Consider the following 17,658-nt stretch of genomic DNA (forward strand, 5'->3'; position numbering starts at 1 on the left):
TTTTCCCTAGCAGACTTTTGTGAGGAAGAGGAAGAAGAGAAGAAAGGTAATATGAAAACTCAGAATCTGAGTTGGAAGATGCAGTGTATTTATATTTTGCCTTGAGTAAACTACAGTAAATTGTGTGTATGTGTGCACGTGCTCACAACACCTATGCTGGTCCTGGGGCTTGAACTCAAGGTCTGCTTGCTGTACCTGAGCTTTTTGCTTAAAGTTAGGCCCTCAAGGACTTGAGCCACACCTCTACTTCCAGCTTTTTTTGTGATTAGAGATAGGAATCTCTTGGAGTTATCTTCCTAGGCTGGCTTCCAACTATGATCCCCAGATCTCAGCCAGCTAAGTAGCAGTGTGAAAAGGATAGCCACTGGTACCCTGCATCTCTCTCATTTTTGCAGTGAGAATTTTCATGTAGAATCCTTTTTGCAACTTTCCCCCTGTCTAGGTGTTCAGACATGTCAGCCTCTTGCTTATGTCTTCTGTTTTTTTTCCTGTCAGACTCCTTTTATCATCCCTCATACTGATATTGTTCATATACCCCTGCCAGTGTTTACAGTTAAAGACTGCTCTTTTCAGAGTTTGTCTTCAGTTTGACTGACATTTCTTTATATCTCTGGATACTTCAGCTGTACCTTGTGACTTATGGGACCCTTAATCCCATCTTGAATTGAGGCAGAAAACGTGGTAGTACCTAAAATGTGAGTGACACTCTTCCCCCCTCCCCGCCTCCACAATTTAAAGCCTGCTGTATCTCTTACGAAATATGAATGTTGAAGCTGCTCATTTTTTACAGTAATTAGGTAATGTGGCAGTTAATATAAAATATAATTTCTGGACAAATGAATAATTAGGTTTGTTTTATTTTAACATTTAATTAAATATATTTCTAACATATTCTTTGCTAATTGGCTATTTTTAAAAAGTGGAATGAATGAATTCACTTTTGAATTTTTCTTTTAAGCTGGTCCTAGGACTTGAACTTAGGGCTTGAGTAGTACCCTAAACTTTTTTTGCTCAGGGGTAGTGTACTACCACTTGAACCACAGCACCACTTCTGTCTTCTTTTTAGTAGTTTATTGGAGAAAGAGTCTCACAGACTTTCTTGCCTGAGCTGGCTTTGAACCATGATCTTTAGGTCTTAGTTTCCTGAGTAGCTAGGATTACAGGCATGAGCCACCAGTGCCTAGCCCATTTGTAGTGTTTAATTGAACTACATGCTTTGCCATGGAATGCCATTTTCACTATGAAGTATACAAGTGGTCACAGAGACTAGAATTCTTTATTTGGGGGAGGGGGATCTGGTCGGGGGGCCTGAACTGTGGACCTGGGCGCTGTCCCTCAGCTCTTCAGCTCAAGGTTAGCGCCCTACCAATTGAGTCACAGAGCCACTTCCGGTTTTTTCTTTTTGCTTATGTGGATCTGAGGAATCGAACCCAGGGCCTCATGCATGCAAAGCAAGCACTCTTCCACTGAGCCACCTTCCCAGCCCAGAGACTAGAATACTATTTGGTGAACATTTCTTAAAAGTGAATGAAATGAGCCTTTACAACAAGAAAAGCAACTATGTATGAGTCATGCTATACATTCAAACTAACTTTCAATTTTGTAGAGTGGATTTATTGATCTGTTGAGCTTTGTAGCTTCCCAGTGCTGTTTACAGACTATGCTGATGAAATCTGTGTTGAAAATAACAGCTATATTCATTCATTTCAAGACAGTTGGTCAGCATTTGAAAGATTTGTGTGACTCGGAGTGAGTATTTTCCCATTATTTAATGTGTGATGTTAGCAAATGATGCACAGGCAAAAGAAAAAAAAGACTAATGCGTTTTAATTCAATACATCCAATCAGAAAATCTTATGGTATAGCTTCAGGCTCATTGCTATGTATATCATTACAACTAAATTTTAAGAGATGACACTACTTGAGTTTTAGTATAGTATTAAGGAATATGTAAGCATTTCCTTTACTGATAATCTGAGAAGGCTACTAAAACTTCTTCCTTTTCTAACTAAGTGACTTTGTGAGGTAGATTTCCTTCATATACTTAAAACAACATACCCCAGCTGACAGAGTGTAAAAGCAGATGAGAACACATGTGTCATTCATTAGGCTAAAGGATAAAGAGATTCATTAAATATGTAAAACAATTGTATTATTCTGCTGAAATTTCACCTTTTGTGGAAATTACAGTTATTTTCAATAAATGTATATAAACAAGTACTGTTTTTTTTTCTTAAGTTTGCAAAACTACCATAAGCACTTCAATTCTAATTTTTCTTTTGTTTGGGATGTGAAACTAGGACTTGAACTCAATACCTGATGCATTGCTCATTGGATGTGTTCTACTTTTTAACATATCTGTCTGTATCTGTCTGTTTCTTTAGTGTGTGTGTATGTGTGTGTGTGTGTGTGTGTGTGTGTGTATCCCCTATTTTTATTTAATTTATTTTTGTGGCAGTCCTGGGCTTGAATTCAGCACCTAGGCATTGATCCTGAGCTGCACTCTACCACTTGAGTCACAGGTGTACTTTGTTTTTTGTTTTGTTTTGTTTTTTGTTTTTTTTTCTGAGTAGTTTATTGGAAATAAGAGTCTCACTGACTTTCCTGCTCCAGCTAGCTTTTTTTTTCCCTCTAATTTGTGTTTTTTTATTGTGAAAATACTGTACAGAAGGGTTACAATTACATGAGTAAGGTAATGAGTACATTTCTTATCAAGCATTGTTGCTTCCTCCTTTGTTTCCCCTATCCCTCCCTTCCCCCGCTAAAGTTGTAAACTTTTTTCATAACGTCTTGTACATATTCTTGCAGTGGGTCCACCTGTATCCCTATTTAAACACTTTGTTTTTCCTTTCCCCTCCACAAATTATACCAACATCCAATACAGTGAAAAGAGGGGTTATACATTGGAAGCCAGCTAGCTTTTAATAGCAATCTATGGCTCTCAGTCTCCCGAATCTGTAGCTAGGATTACTGGTGAGAGCCACCAGTTCCTACCTCTACTTACATTGTTTTTATCAGTTGTGGGGCCTAAACTCTGGGCCTGCGCACTGTCCCTCAGCTCTTCAGCTCAAGGCTAGCACTCTACCACTTAAGCCACAGTGCCACTTCTGGCTTTTTCTACTTATGTGGTGCTGAGGAATCCAACCCAGGACCTCATGCATGCAAAGCAAGCACTCTACCACTGAGCCACCTTCCAAGCCTGTCTACTTACATTTTTAATTAGCTCTTTGGGGGCTCTCAAAAATTTAAAAGTATTAAGAGGTCCTGAGACTAGTATGAGGGCTGCAAAATTAAAATTTTCCAAATGTCAGTGCATTTAAAGATGGGTTTCTCTTTTACTTCTTTGAACTGTCAGTGTGCTTGTCACTAATATCCTCTTAATCTCATTTGTTTTTTTCTATTTCTAATCTACTGTAAAATAACTAGTCTTCAAGTTTTCTACAGAAAGACTGAACATTTCTCAGGGAGGGACTTTCTTTATTCCTTGAGTACAGATTTTCTGCAGACTGGGACATTTTCTTTTTTGTTTGTTGTTTTCAGCCGTGTGTTCTAAGAGTTCAAACTAGACAGTTGTATAACACCTTACTAATAAATGACTACTTAGTCTATGTAAAAGCTTGCTTCCTGATTAGAAAATATTTTCTAATGGCTCACACCTGTAAACCTAGCCACTCAGGAAGCTGAGATCCAGGATCTGGGTTTAAAGCCAGCTCACCAGCAAAGTCTGTGAGACTCTGATCCCCAGTTAACTACCCAAAGCCCAAAGTGGAGCTGTAGTCAAGTGATAGAGTATTAGATTTGAGCTGAAACAGCTCAGGGACAACACCCAGGCCCTGAGTTCATGCCCCATGACTTGCACAAAAGAAAAAAGTTTTTTGAATGTAAGTTCTTAATGTTGTTCTGAAATATTGAGATGGCAGTTAACTATGATGGGCTTTTGGAGTTTTCCACTGTGTTAAAATGAAGATCTGTCATTTACTAAAGCCAGGTGACCTTGAAAAGTTCCTTGATACTGAGCTGTTTTCTCATCTATAAGGTAACCCAATCTAATTCCTCACAGGTTGTTAAAATAAGTACTAAAAGAAATACTGTATTCAGGGGCTGGGAAGGTGGTTCAGTGGTAAAGTGCTTGCCTTGAATGCATGAGGCCCTGGGTTCAGTTCCTCAGCATCACATAAGCAGAAAAAGTTGAAGTGGCGCTGTGGCTCAAGTGGTAGAATGCTAGCCTTGAGCTGAAGAGCCAAGGACAGTGTCCAGGCCCAGAGTTCAGGCTCCACAAACAGAAAAATAAATAAAGTATAATAGTCTTAACTAAGAGATACTAATTATTTTCATGATTCCAAAGATATAATAGATAAAAAAATCTTCTTTTTAGATGGCTTAACTTAGGAAACACATAAAGCCATTGTGATGTGTTTAGATAGTTGCATTTTTTTCTAACTAGGCCTCAATATGACAATTGTGTTATTTATAAACTTATTTGTGCAATTAACAGCATTCGTTCATGTAATCAGCATCTTGTTTTGCCCACGAATGGGACTCTTGATCTTTAAATACCATTCAGAGGACTTGGAGGCATTTTCTAAACAGTTGGATTTTTGTCTATTATGTTCACCAGAAATGACTCCGAAAACAGACTCCTTCCCAGCTCCTCTCACACTCTGTGCCAGCCCTCCTCAGTGATATTTGTTGAGAATTCAGCAGTGATGTTGGCATTTAATGATATCTCAATGAAGTATGGAAAAAATGGAAGTAGCTAATGGGCGATAAATTTAGGAACCTGGTGGTGTGGCAGTGTTGGTCATCTTTTTCCATCAGCATCCTTGGTCCTTACCATCCCTTTGCCTAAGAATATGTCTTCCTATTTTGGGAGAGCCCTTCCTTCTTGCAAAGTTCCTCCAAAGCCCACACTTTATTATTTTATTTATTTATTTATTTATTGTTGTTTTTGGTGCCAGGACCACAGTTTGAACTGAGCTGATGTCTTACCACTCTGAACCAAGATACCAGTCTGTCTTTTTCTTGCTAAGCGGAGATAGATCTAAACAGAATTTTCTGCCTGGCTGGCTTTAAAGGTCCATTCTCCAAGTCTCAGCCTCCTGAGTAGCTGTGATTATAGCCATGAACCACCAGCACCATCCTACATACTTTCAATGCAACTTCTCCTTACCGCAGTGCCAGTCCCCAAACACAGAGCCTCAGCCAAGTCCTCTAAGACAGAGTTCCACCTCTAGCCTAATACTGGGCCACACTCCTGCCTAATATATATTTCATTCAGTGGAAAGCATTTGACAGTGATCTTCCACCATTGTTTACCTTTGTTTATGCTGGTACTGGGGTTTGAGCTCAACTCACTCAAAGTCAGTAGGCAGGCACAGTACCACTGAGCCATGCCTTGGGCCCTTTTTTCCCTTGACTGTTTTCAGGGAGAGTCTGGTTTTTCCTGGATGCATGCCTGAACTAGAGTTACCCATTTCAGTCTTCCTGTCATTGTTAGGATCACAGGCATTTGCCACTGTGTTCAGCTTCTCTGTTGAGATGGAATCTCCTAAAATTTTCTGCCCAGGTTGGGCTGGAACTGAGATCCTCTTAATTTTGGCCTCTCACATTAATGTAAGAGGATGAACAGATACTACTGTACCAGGCTATGGCTGAGAAGGGGATCTCACAAACTGTGCTGTTAAGCCTGACCTCAAATTATAATTCTCCATTCTCACCTCCCAAATAGCTAGGATTACAGACATGAGCCACAACAGTGACCCATTTCCTTTTTGTTCACAACTCTTACCAAAAAAAAAGTTTATTTAAATAAACTCAAACATAATACATTGTATATTTTTACATTTGTAAATTCAATGTACATATTCAAATATTAATTATATTCTAAGTATATATTAAATATGTTTAGAACAGAGTGAGATAAATCTAAATAAAAAATTCTGCATGCCATTGGATCATTTTGTCAATACTTTGTGATATTGTTATCTCATTATGTTTTCAGATTAATTTCTTGCACCCAGCAGGATTTAGTTGGAATAATTAAATGTTGCTTAAATGAGGTACATAGGTAAGGATGGTATTAATGAGATCACCTTCACAATCCATGTTAAACTTGGATTGCTAAGTCATTTTAATTCTCTCTCTTAAATGCCAACTGAGAGGGACAAATGAGCCATGATACATTCCCCCCTCCCACCAACCAGGGACTTTTGGAGACAATGGCAGGTATAAAGAAGTAATAATTTGCCCTTTGAAGCTATAGACTGGTGATTAATAAATATATAGATTCTAAAGTCTAAAACATTAGGCTGGTCTCAAAGTGGGTGAATGGATAGGATTTAGGTGTGTAAAGAGAAAAAGAATATTTCCTGACAATTTGTTTGTCTGTCTTGATTATAGTTTGCTCTTGACTTATCCTTATGTTTGCATGTTTCTCTACTAAGGTGTTCTGTGTTCCCATCTTCATGATAATTTCAACATTTTCCTTAGCACCCTTCCAACATTTAAGAATCCTTTCTCCCTCTGATTTACACATCACCGTCTCTTACTTGGATCATGGATTATTGACTCAATTTTACTTTCTTGTTTATTCCTAGATTAGTGCTGATAAGTTCTGTACTCAGCCACTAAAGTGATCTTTCTTTGATTTAAATTTGATCTTACCTGTCTCTGTTTTAAAAATCATCAGTAGTTCCTCATCTCTTTGGTAGAAACTTTGAGATATTAAGAGGGTATAAAGGCTCAGTCTTAGCTGGATCCTATTTTGTTGTTTTTTCCTTTGCTTATTCTAAACTTCCTGCTATGCTTTCATCCCCCTAATCTTGGCACTCATTTCCTCTGCCTGAAACTCTTCCCATTTTCTTGGATAACCTGGATTCTCCTGGAGTCTTACTGTCCCAACTTGAATTCCATTTTCTTTTTCTTTTTTTCTGGTCCTGGGGCTTGAACTCAGAGCCTGGGCTCTGTCCCTGAGCCTCTTTTTGCTGAAGTCTAATGCTCTACCACTTGTGCCACAGTGCTACCTCCAGCTCTTTCTGTTTGTGTGGTACTGAGGAATCAAACCCAGGGCTTCATGCATGCAAGGTAAACACTCTACTACTAAGCCACATTCCCAGCCCTGAATTCCATTTTCTTTATATAATATCTGCTTCATACTCTCCATTCATTCTTCTGTAATGTGGTGCAAAGAACATTGAAAGTGGAGGCCAAGGTTTAACTTCTTATCTTTGCTAGGAGATCTTGTAAAAATTCTTGACCTCTTCCAGCCTGCATTATCTTTATCACACAAGTGTGATAATACCCACTTTTCTTATAAGCCCATTAAGAACATCCATTGACATACTGTGCACAAAAAAATTCTATAAGCATGTCAGCCAAAGATGTTTGCCATGACAACATTGGTGGTGACAACAAGAATGATCCACCCAAGGAAGCATTTAGCTTCACAGCTTGGGTGACCTTCCTGAACCATCCAGGCCAAACTAGTGCTTCCTATGCCTCTGTCCTGGATTGGCACTCAGCTTAAATTGCTTGTAAGTTTACTGAGTGGAAAGAGATGCTTGAACGCAGATCTGGTAAGAAGCTGGAAGCTAGTCCTAAATTCCTGAAGTGTAGTGATGCTGTCATGCTTCATATGATTCCAGCAAGCCTGTGTATGTGGAGAGCTTCTTTGACTATTCTCCTCTGGATCATCTTGCTGTTTGTAATAGGAGATAGTTGCTGTGTGTGGCATCAAAGCTGTGGACAAGAAGTGTGCTGGAGCTGGCAAGGTCACCAAGTCTGCCAAGAAAGCTCAGAAGGCCGAGTGAATATTATTATCCGTAGCACCTGTAGCTTCAGCTTAACCAGTGGTGGAAGAAAAGTGTCAGAAATGTTTGTCTTAATTGGACATTAACTGAAAGACTGGATAATGATAACAATGCATCAGAAAACCCTCAGAAGGAAAGGAAAAAAATTGTATAAGCACTCATATTCCATGCTCATTAAATTGTTATGAATACTTCTGCTGCCTTCACTCCTCTTCCTTCTTACCTTTCTTGTGAACCTCAGCAGTTTTGCTGGAATATTTTTCATGTGAGACTTTGTTTTTTTTCAGGAGATGAAGATTTTTCTGAAGGGATAACAGAGCTGTTTTCCCAGCTGTACATCTCCTGCAAACCAGACAAACTTGCCAGGGTAAGTTATTACTTCTTGGTGATTTTGATTCATTTATTTTTGACACTTCAGTGAATTAAAAACTGAGATAGTAACCATTTACCATATGGAAGTAATAGCCTTGGGCAAAGCCTTGCTCTTTGTTGGTGACTTGGGAGCTATATGCATATCCAAGGTCAGAGAGGGGTAGGGAGGTTCTATATCCAGAGAAATATTTAATACAACATATATTCGGTTGCCTGCTCATGCACAGGACAAGGGATGCTTTTTCCTTTTATGCCTATCTTTCCCAGGCTCAGGAGACATTCTATAAACCAGTAAGCACCAGGCACACAATGCTTTCTGGACAGAGGGAGCTGATATAAGTCAGGATGTCCTGTTTGCTCCTAAGTCCTAGGGTAAGGAACGTAACACTTGATCTTGTTGCTTTTGTTATTAGATAATAAATTTTATTATGGAATGTCTTGTGTAGAAGAAAGACATTCCTCAAGGAACAAAGTAGCAGAATTGCACATTCCTGGCCGGCCTGTGCTAGCAAAGTTCTACCTTAAAAGAAGAAAAAAACACATAAAGAAATACATGTTTAAAATCTACTGAATGTAAGAAATAAAGAGTACAGTTTCCTGTGAATATATAATGTCAGGGAGTTTCCTGCAAACAGTAGCCTCTAAACTGGGATGATTTTTTATTCTTCATAGGGAAATAGTAATAACATTTTTTATTATAACCACAATTCATTGACATTCAGTACATTTCCAGTATTGTAGAACCATCACCTTTATCTTATGCAAAACATATCCATCACCCTCAACAAAAATTTGGGGCCATTAAACCATTCAGCCCTCAATCCACAGTAGCCCTGAGTTATTTTCTGTATCTGTGAATTTTCTTACTCTTGGTACTTTATTGTTGTAGTCTGAATGTTTGGATTTCCATAATTTTCATATGGTAACATATGAAACATATCCCCCAATGCATGCATTCTCCATTAAGCCTTCTCAGAACAATCCTCAGGAACTTATCTTCTGCAGTTCAAGTGCATCTCTTCACTATTCAATCTAGTATTGTTTAAAAATAGTCAAATTTAGGAAAAGTCACAAAAAGAATATAAACTATTTCTGTGATTTTTATGCAAATTCAGTTGGTTAATATTTTCCTTCATTTGCTTAATCACTTATGCTTGCATGTATGTTCTCTTTGTGGACATACATTTGAGATTAAATTGTATATTTCGTAGTTCTCTATTCCTACATATTTTAATCTTGATCTCAGGACAAAAATGTCCCATTATTACATAGCCACAGTATAGTTATCAACTTCAGTAAATTAATCACAATGCCATACTTTTGCTTAATCTTTTGTCTATATTCCAGTTTTGCCAATTGGCTCAATTCTGTCCTTATCAATTTTTTTCTCTAAAAACCAATACATGATCATGAATTATATGTAGTTGTGTATACTTGATCTCTTTTAGTCTATAATAATTTATCAGCTTTTCCTTATCTTTATAACATCAATATTTTTGAACAACACAAGCACCTCCTTCCCTTTAGTAACTAGGATGACAGTATCAGTGACTGGCAACTGGCAAATGTAGAGTTCTTGAGGGTAAAATGTGTTTTGTTTTTTACAAAGTATGAGGCTCATAGTAAAAAATCTTCAGTGTTGATGACCCCATTGAAACTAGCTTAGTATTCTAAATATACATGCAGATGTTCAGTAAGCAGACATGTTTCTCTATTTTTATTCCAGGTAATTTGCTAGGTGCTAGGGAAGTAATGATGAGAAGGACATAGAAAAATCACAAGAATAGAAGAAATCATGTTAATAAATATTTTTGAGGTCAATAATTGCATGTGGTCAATAATTCCCCATGTGGTCCCATGTGGCAATTCTTGGAAGGCAGTTTTCAAATAATTGAAATTTTTGTCATTGAGACATAGGATATAGCAGGGGCATTGGCCTGGTGGCCTGCACACTAAGGATGTAGGGAAAAGTGCACTGGAAGGTGTGGTACTGGGAATAATTTCTTTTTAAATTTTTCTTTACGTTTTTTACCTTTTTTCTCCAGGCTAACAGGTTTCATACCTTGAGCCACAGCTTAATTACTCACTTTCTTTTTTCTTTGTTTCTTTTTGCCGGTCTTGGGGCTTGAACTCTTCTGCCTGGTCACTGTCCCTGAGCTTCTTTTTTTTTTGGGGGGGGGATCCGGTCTTGGGCCTGAACTCTGGGCCTGTGTCCTTTCCTTCAGCTCTTCAGCTCAAGGCTTGCACTCTACCACTTGAGCCACAGCATCACTTGTGGCTTTTTTTCCTACTTATGTGGTGCTGAGGAATTGAACCCAGGGCCTCAAGCATGCAAGGCAAGCGCTTTACCACTGAGACACTTTCCCAGTTCCCTTGTGAGATTCTTATGTCCAATTAACCACTCAAAACCCAGAAGTGATGCTATAGCACAAGTGGTAGAGCACAAGCCTTGAGTACAAGAGGCTCAGGGACAGCACACAGGTCCTGAGTTCAAACCCCACAACTGACAAAAAATACAGAAAGGAAAAGAGTACTACAAGAAGCCAAGATGACGATACAGAGTCTTGAAAGTTGAGAGCCAAGGTTCAAAGCCATCCTAGGCATGAAAATCCATGAGATGTTTTTCACCAATTAAGCAGCAATAGGTAGGAAGCAGTAGAGCTCTACCCTTGAGCAAAACTCCCCAAGTTCAAGCCCAGGAATAGCACAAATGAAAAGAATTCTCATGGACTTTTCTGCCCAAGCTGGATTCAAAACACAAATGCTCAGATTTCAGCCCTCTGAGCAGGTAGGATTATAGGTATGAACCATATTTTTTAAAATCTTGAATTGCCTCTAATATTTTTGCCCTCCTTTTCACTTAATTTTTTATTCCTTTTCTCTTTTTTGTAAGTTCATGTCATCTAGCTTATTATTTAGGCCTGGCCATTCTTTCTGCAGTTTTTGTTTTGAGTTTTATTGGTTGTTTTGGAGCTTGTTATAGTACTTGAACTCAAGGGCTGGTCATTGTTCCTAATTTTTTCTCAAGGGTAGTAGGCTTCCCACCTCAAGACACAGTTCAAATTTTGGCTCTTTACGCATTTGTCTTTCTTTCTGCATTTATTTTAGGTGCTGATCCTCTGGCTTGAACTTAGGACTTGGGCTTTTTTGCAGAGTTTTTGCCAAGTTTTTGTTGTTGTTGTTTTTGTTTTGTTTTGTTTTGTTTTTTCTTTATTGCTAGTCCTAGGGCTTGAATATAGGGCCTTAACTTTTGCTAGTCATAAAATCAGGGCAGAGCCACTGTGTCTGAGGTTTTTCCCTTTCTTTCTCAAGACTAGCAGTCTCCATGGCTTGAGCCACAGATAAAGTTCTGGCTCTATTTATTTATTTATTCATTCATTCATTCATTTTTGGTGCTAGGGCTTAAACTCATGACATGGCCACTCTCCTGCTTGAAGTCAGAGCAGAGCCACTATGAATGAAGCATTTTTTGTATTGTTTTTCTCAAGACTAGCAGACTGTGACAGCTTGAGCCACAGCTTCATTGATGGCTTTGTTTATATAATGTTCTCCACCCTCCCCCCCCCCGTTCCCCCCCCCCCACACACAGGCAAAAGCTGTAAAGTTCATTTTTCGACATAATATCTTGTACATCTCATTGTTGCAATAGGTCCACCTGTATCCCTATTTAAAAAATTTGTTTTTCCCCTTCCCCTTCCCCTTCACAAATTATACCAACATCAAATACAGTGAAAACGGGGGAGTTATTTATTTTTTGGTTCTGATCCTAGGGCTGGAACACAGGGAGTGGTGACTGTTCCTAGACCTGAAATCAGGGCAAGATCACTGTGCAGGAGTCTCTCCCCTGTCCTGAGCAAGGCTGACAGGCTCTGAACCTTGAGATGCATCTCAACATCTGGCTTTGTAAAACAAATTTGGTAATTCATAGCTGGGGGAGCTGGGAAGGTGGCTCAGTGGTAAAATGCTTACCTTGAGCTGAAGAGCTAAGGGACAGCATCCAGAGCTAGAGCGGGCCCCATCACCCACAAAAAAGAAAAAATAAAAAGAAAGCTGGGTGCCAGTGGCTTACGCCTGTAATCCAAGCTACTCAGGAGGCTGAGATCTGAGGATTGCAGTTCAAAGCCAGCCTGGGAAGGAAAGTCCGTGAGACAATTATCTCCAATAAACCACCAAAAAACCAGAAGTGGTACTGTGGCTCAAGAGGTAGAGCACTAGACTTGAGTTGAAGAGCTGAGGGACAGTGTGTAGGCCGAGTTCAAGCCCCATGACCAACCAAAAAAATAGATTCTCATGGGAAGACAGTGACATTACCCAGGCTCTAAAATCAGAGGATAGTGGTTCAAAGGCAGCCTGGGCAGGAAAGTTGTTGAGACTCTCATCTCCAATTAATCACCAAGTGTTTGGAAGTAGTATAGTTCTAGTCTTGTGCAAAACAGCACAAGTTCAGGCACCAGTACTGGCACACATGCCCAGGCTGACTATGAACTACAATCCTAAGATTTCAGCTTCTACAGTAGCTAGGATTATAGGCATGAGCTACTACTTAAAAATATTTCATTGACTTTTCTCTTTTTTTGCCATCTTCTCATTATTTTGTTCATTTCTCGTGTGTGTGTGTGTGTGTGTGTGTGTGTCCTGGTGTTGGTTCTAGAGCTTGAACTCTGGAGCCTAGCCACAGTCTCTGAATTTGTTTTTCTTTTATTTTTGATGCTGTTCCTAGGGCTTGAATTCTGGGCCTAGTCCCTGTCCCTGAGTCATTCTTTTGTTGTTGTTGGTGATGGTCCTAGGGCTTGAACATAGGGCCTGATCACTTCCTGGGTTTGAAAGCAGGGCAGGGCCACTGTGTATGAGGGTTTTTGTTGTTTGTTTTCCCTAAAAGGAAGCAGTCTCTGTGGCTTGAGCCACACAGATCAACTTCTCGCTTCTTTTACTTTTTGGCAGTTCATGGCAGATAAAATTCTCATAGAAGTTAAGAAGCTGAGGGTACTATATCATCACCTGAAATCTGAGGATTGAGGTTGAAAGCCCAGGCAGGGAAGTCCGTAAGATATATCTCCATTTAATCCCCTAAAGAGAAAAAGTGGTAGAGTGCTACCTTTAAGAAACGTATTTCTATTTCAAGCTCTGGCTTCAAGACCCAGGACTGATACACATTCACAAATCCCTAATGGTCTTTTCTGCCTAGTTTGCCTTGGAACCGAGATCTTCAAGTTCTGTCTTTTGTGTAGCTTGAGCTCCAGGTGTAAGCCACCAATTCTCTGCTCATTTTAAGATTTGGAATTGGCGCTTTGTGCTCTTCTTCCATTCTGATTTTATTTATGTATTTGTATTTAATTAATTAATTATTAGTTGTCCTACCCTATGTATCTGGGCCTGGTCACTTATTTTGCTTTTTTGCTGAAGGCTGTTGCTTTACCACTTGAGCCACAGCTCTACTTCTGGTTTTTGCTGGTTAGTTGGAGATCAGAGCTTCATGGAATTTCCTGCCCAGGTGGGCTTTTAACCACCATCCTGAGATTTCATGCTTCTAACTGGGATTACATGTCAGCCACCAAAAAATGCCTGACTCACTCAATTTTAATATTCTTAATAGGGTCTTATACTTTTTTAATTCACATTATAATGATGATGTCGATGATGATGATGATGATGATGATGATGATGATGATGATGATGATGATGATGATGATGTGCAGGTCATGGGCTTGAAATCAGGGCATGTGTGCTGTGCTGTCCATGATCTTCAGCTCAAGGTCTGGAATTTTGTCTATTTCTTTTTGCTTCTTTCTTGGTGGTTAATTTGAGAGAATTGTCTCATGGAAAAGCTTGGCACTACTCAAGAGGTTGAAATCTGAGGATTGTGGTTTCAAGCCAGTCCTGGCAAGAAGTCCAAAACACTCTTTCCTTTTTCTTCTAAGTTTTTGTTTTAATGAGAAAGATGGGGTGCAGTGGAGTTGCAGTTTCATTAGCAGGTAAAAAGGATGTTTGTTTTTGAGCAATGGCCTCCCAAAGTACACTGCCTCCTGGCTAGGGATGGTGAACTGATGGTTATAATGCCTTCTGTCTTCCTTCTGTGACCTATTGCCCTGGTAACCGATTGTTTACAAAGATGTGATCCTGACTCCTGAGCAACAGGAAAAGGCACAATATCATTCCTGGGTTGGGATGAAAACCAAGTGGATCCCGCCATTTGGTGTGCTGCCTTGCTCTGGGGGGCAGGATGATAGTGCACCCTTCTATGAAGAAAGAAAATAACTTGAACAATTCTGTCCTCTTTGTTCATTTCTGACAGATGAGGGCTGTGAGACACATTCATGGAATCATCTAGGGGACTTGTCCAGGATCTCCATTGTGTCTGGGAAGGAAGGGCCCCAAGTTTTGCTGTAGAGAGATGCATCCTGCAGTGCCATGGCCCTGGTTTGCTCCAGTGCCAGTGATTACCCAGATCAGGAAATGTCACCTGTTGCAGGTAAAATAGCTCTCAGGACATTTGTCCTGATGACCATGGAAGCCCATGCCTAGGCCAGTGTAAGCAATGGTGACACAGTGGTGCTCGTGTGGCTGGGAGTATGGAAGTAGCACAGGTGTGGATGAGAGGTGTTGGGTAGCACACATGGTAGATGCCTTCTGCTCTGCCCACCACATGACTAAAGGTAATGCTGGATTCTGTCTGAAATTAACTAGGGTCTGGGGCACTGCACATTTTCTGAGATGCCAAAGCTCCCATGGGGACACAGGTTGAGGTAGACTAGGTGAAAGGGAGTGAAGGAAACCTGCAGAAAATAAGGAAGTTTTGATTCTTTTTAAAAGTTCCTTTAATGGTTAAATTTTAATCAAAATGGGAAATAAATGGAAAAAGTGATTCTAGATCTCAATTTCCTGAATAGCTAACATTCCAGGTGTGACACTAGTACCCATCTCACTCTTTTTTATCTATTGAGTTTATTAGGTTCTAGACACTGTAGCAAGTAGAAAAGAAAAACTTTGTTTTGAAGTTCTATGCTTTAGTGTGTGGGGGTGGGGGAGGGTGGAGAATGTATAAATATGTTTGAATATATGATGGAAAAATAGATTGAGAGATGTGCTAGGGAGGAGTGTTGGCAATTTACAGTGAGGTATGATTTCAGAAAAGCGTCATGTGCTAAAGTGACTTAGGAGATCAAGGCAACTCACCCAGGCCCCAGAATCAGGTAGGGTCATGAGCTCAAAGTTGAGAGTGTCTGGCCTGTCTTAGAGTCAGTAAACCAGTGTGGCTACATCACAATCAGTGTGTGGAGTAGAGGATATGCTTGCTGTAGGACAGGCAGTGGGCAGCTTGTGCAGAGCAATGAGTTACAAGTGTGGTCTCCACCCAGAAGCAGTGATCTCATCCAGGAACTTTAGCAGGTCCAGCCCAGACCTGTTTAGTCAGGGGCTAGGGTCCAGTGTTGCCTGCTTCAAAGAAGCCCTCTAGATGTATTTGAGAACCACTAGACAAGATAAGTTCCCTTAGACTATGGTAGAGACTTTGGATTTTATTCTGAAACAGAAGCTCTTGAAGGTTGGGAGTGAGAGAGAGTACAGGATTTAATTTAAGAAATATACAAAGTGGGTGCCAGTGGCTCATACCTCTATTCCTAGATACTCATGAGGTTGAGGTCTGAGAATCCTGGTACAAAGCTATTCTGGACAAGAATGTCTGAGACACTTAACTTGAAGTGGAGATATGGCTCAAGGGGCAAAGTGTTGGTTTTGAGAAAACAAGCTCAACAAATTCAAAGCCCTGGCTCTAAGTTCAAGCCCAAGTACCAGCACAAAACACACAGGCCAGGCAATGGTGGCTCACACCTGTAATCCTACTGACTCTGGTGGGTGTGGTCTGAGGATGGTAGTTTGAAACTAGCCCTGGCAGGAAAATCCATGAGATCTAATCTCCAAATACCCACTGGAAACAGCTAGAAGTGGGGCTATGGCTCAAATAGTAGAGCACCAGCCTTGAGTAAAAGCTCAGCCACATTATGCAGGGCCTTGAGTTCAAGCCCCAGTACTGACACTGACACAAACATAAGCACATATACACACACATACACACACACAAACACCAACACAAGCAGTGATGGTCACTCATGGGAAGTAAGCACAGGAGCCCAGTGGTTCCCCTCTCAATTCTCAGGGCCCTCTTGTCCTCTGGAGACACCCCAGTTTTTCTTCCAGCATAATAATTATTATTACAAAATATTAGAATTATAAATATAATTACTATATTAATGCTATAAGTGCAATGATATAAAACATTTTTATAAAATGTATTAATATGTTACATATTATATTCTATAACATACATACATTATATATTATATAATATCTAGTAAATATACAAATAAATATAAATGTTATATATAATAGATAAAATATACATGCTACAATGGTAAATGAAATATAATGATATAAGTATAAAAATATTATAAATATACTTATTATTATACTAATTATTCTTCAGGAATCACAATGTGGCTTAGTGGTAGCGTGTTTGCCTGGCATACATGAAGACCTGGGTTTGGTTCCTCAGTAAACAGCAAAAGCAGGATGTGGCGCTGTGTCTTAAGTAATAGAATGCTAACCTTGAGCAGAGACAAGCTCAGAGACAGTGCCCAAGCCCTGGGTTCAAACCCTAGGACTCTCAAAAAAAGAACAATATAGTAATTCTTCTACCTGCTGGAGCCCTGTAAAACCAGACACACTCAATCAACTGGGACCTTGAATTTGAGTTCCACAAACATCAAAGATGATTTTTTTTCTAGTCAGTCCTGGGGCTTGAAGTCAAGGCCTAGGCACTGTCCTGGAGCTCTTATGCTCAAGTCTCATGTTCTACCACTGTAAGCCACAGCACCACTCCAGTTTTCTGGTGGTTAGCTTAAGATTAATGTCATGGACTTTCCTGCCCCGGCTAGTTTTGAACTGAGATCCTCAGATCTCAGCCTCCTGAGTAGCTTCAATTACAGGGGTGAGCCACTGGCTCCAGCTCACAAACACAGTCTTAGCTTCCAGGTCAGTGCCCTGGGCCCCTCCAGGCTAGCTGGTCCTCTTCTTCCCCAGCTTATTGGTGCTGGCAGCAGGTGAACAGGGCAGCGGAAGAGAAGGTGGTTCCTAGTTAACTGGGGGATCCTTTCTGTGTACTGCATGTCCTGCATTAAAAACCCAAACCCCCAGAGACACAAGTTCATTCCTTCAAGGTGGACAATCACCCAGTTCAGAAATTTAGGGGCACCCCTTAAAATCAACCTCTACTCTGATCAGGAGCCCGAAGTGACTGTACCCCTTTTTCCCAGGTTTAAGTTTTTCATTCTTGTTTTCACTATTAGAGTGTGTGTGTGTGTGTGTGTGTGTGTGTGTGTGTGCGTGTGTCTGTGTGTGTCTGTGTGTCTGTGTGTCTGTGTGTCTGTGTCTGTGTCTATGTGTGTTTTAGTTAGGTAGTTGTACAGAGATGCGGCCATGCAGC

At 40.1% G+C, this 17,658-nt stretch overlaps 1 protein-coding gene across 1 annotated transcript in view; it reads left to right on the forward strand.

Moving 5' to 3' along the window:
* The window catches only part of LOC138837178 (protein FAM114A2-like), a 49,981-nt gene that overhangs the window by 18,290 nt on the left and 14,033 nt on the right, over positions 1-17,658 (forward strand). The window contains exons 5-6 of the mRNA XM_070035955.1: positions 1-46; positions 8,096-8,175. The exon at positions 1-46 is cut by the window's left edge and continues 78 nt beyond it. Of these exons, the coding sequence (XP_069892056.1) occupies positions 1-46; positions 8,096-8,175 (126 nt within the window). The remainder of the gene's footprint in view (positions 47-8,095; positions 8,176-17,658) is intronic.

The sequence above is a fragment of the Dipodomys merriami genome, unplaced genomic scaffold (assembly GCF_024711535.1).
Source record: "Dipodomys merriami isolate MVZ:Mamm:240054 unplaced genomic scaffold, mDipMer1.0.p SCAF_265, whole genome shotgun sequence".
In the NCBI taxonomy this organism is placed as follows: Eukaryota; Metazoa; Chordata; class Mammalia; order Rodentia; family Heteromyidae; genus Dipodomys; species Dipodomys merriami.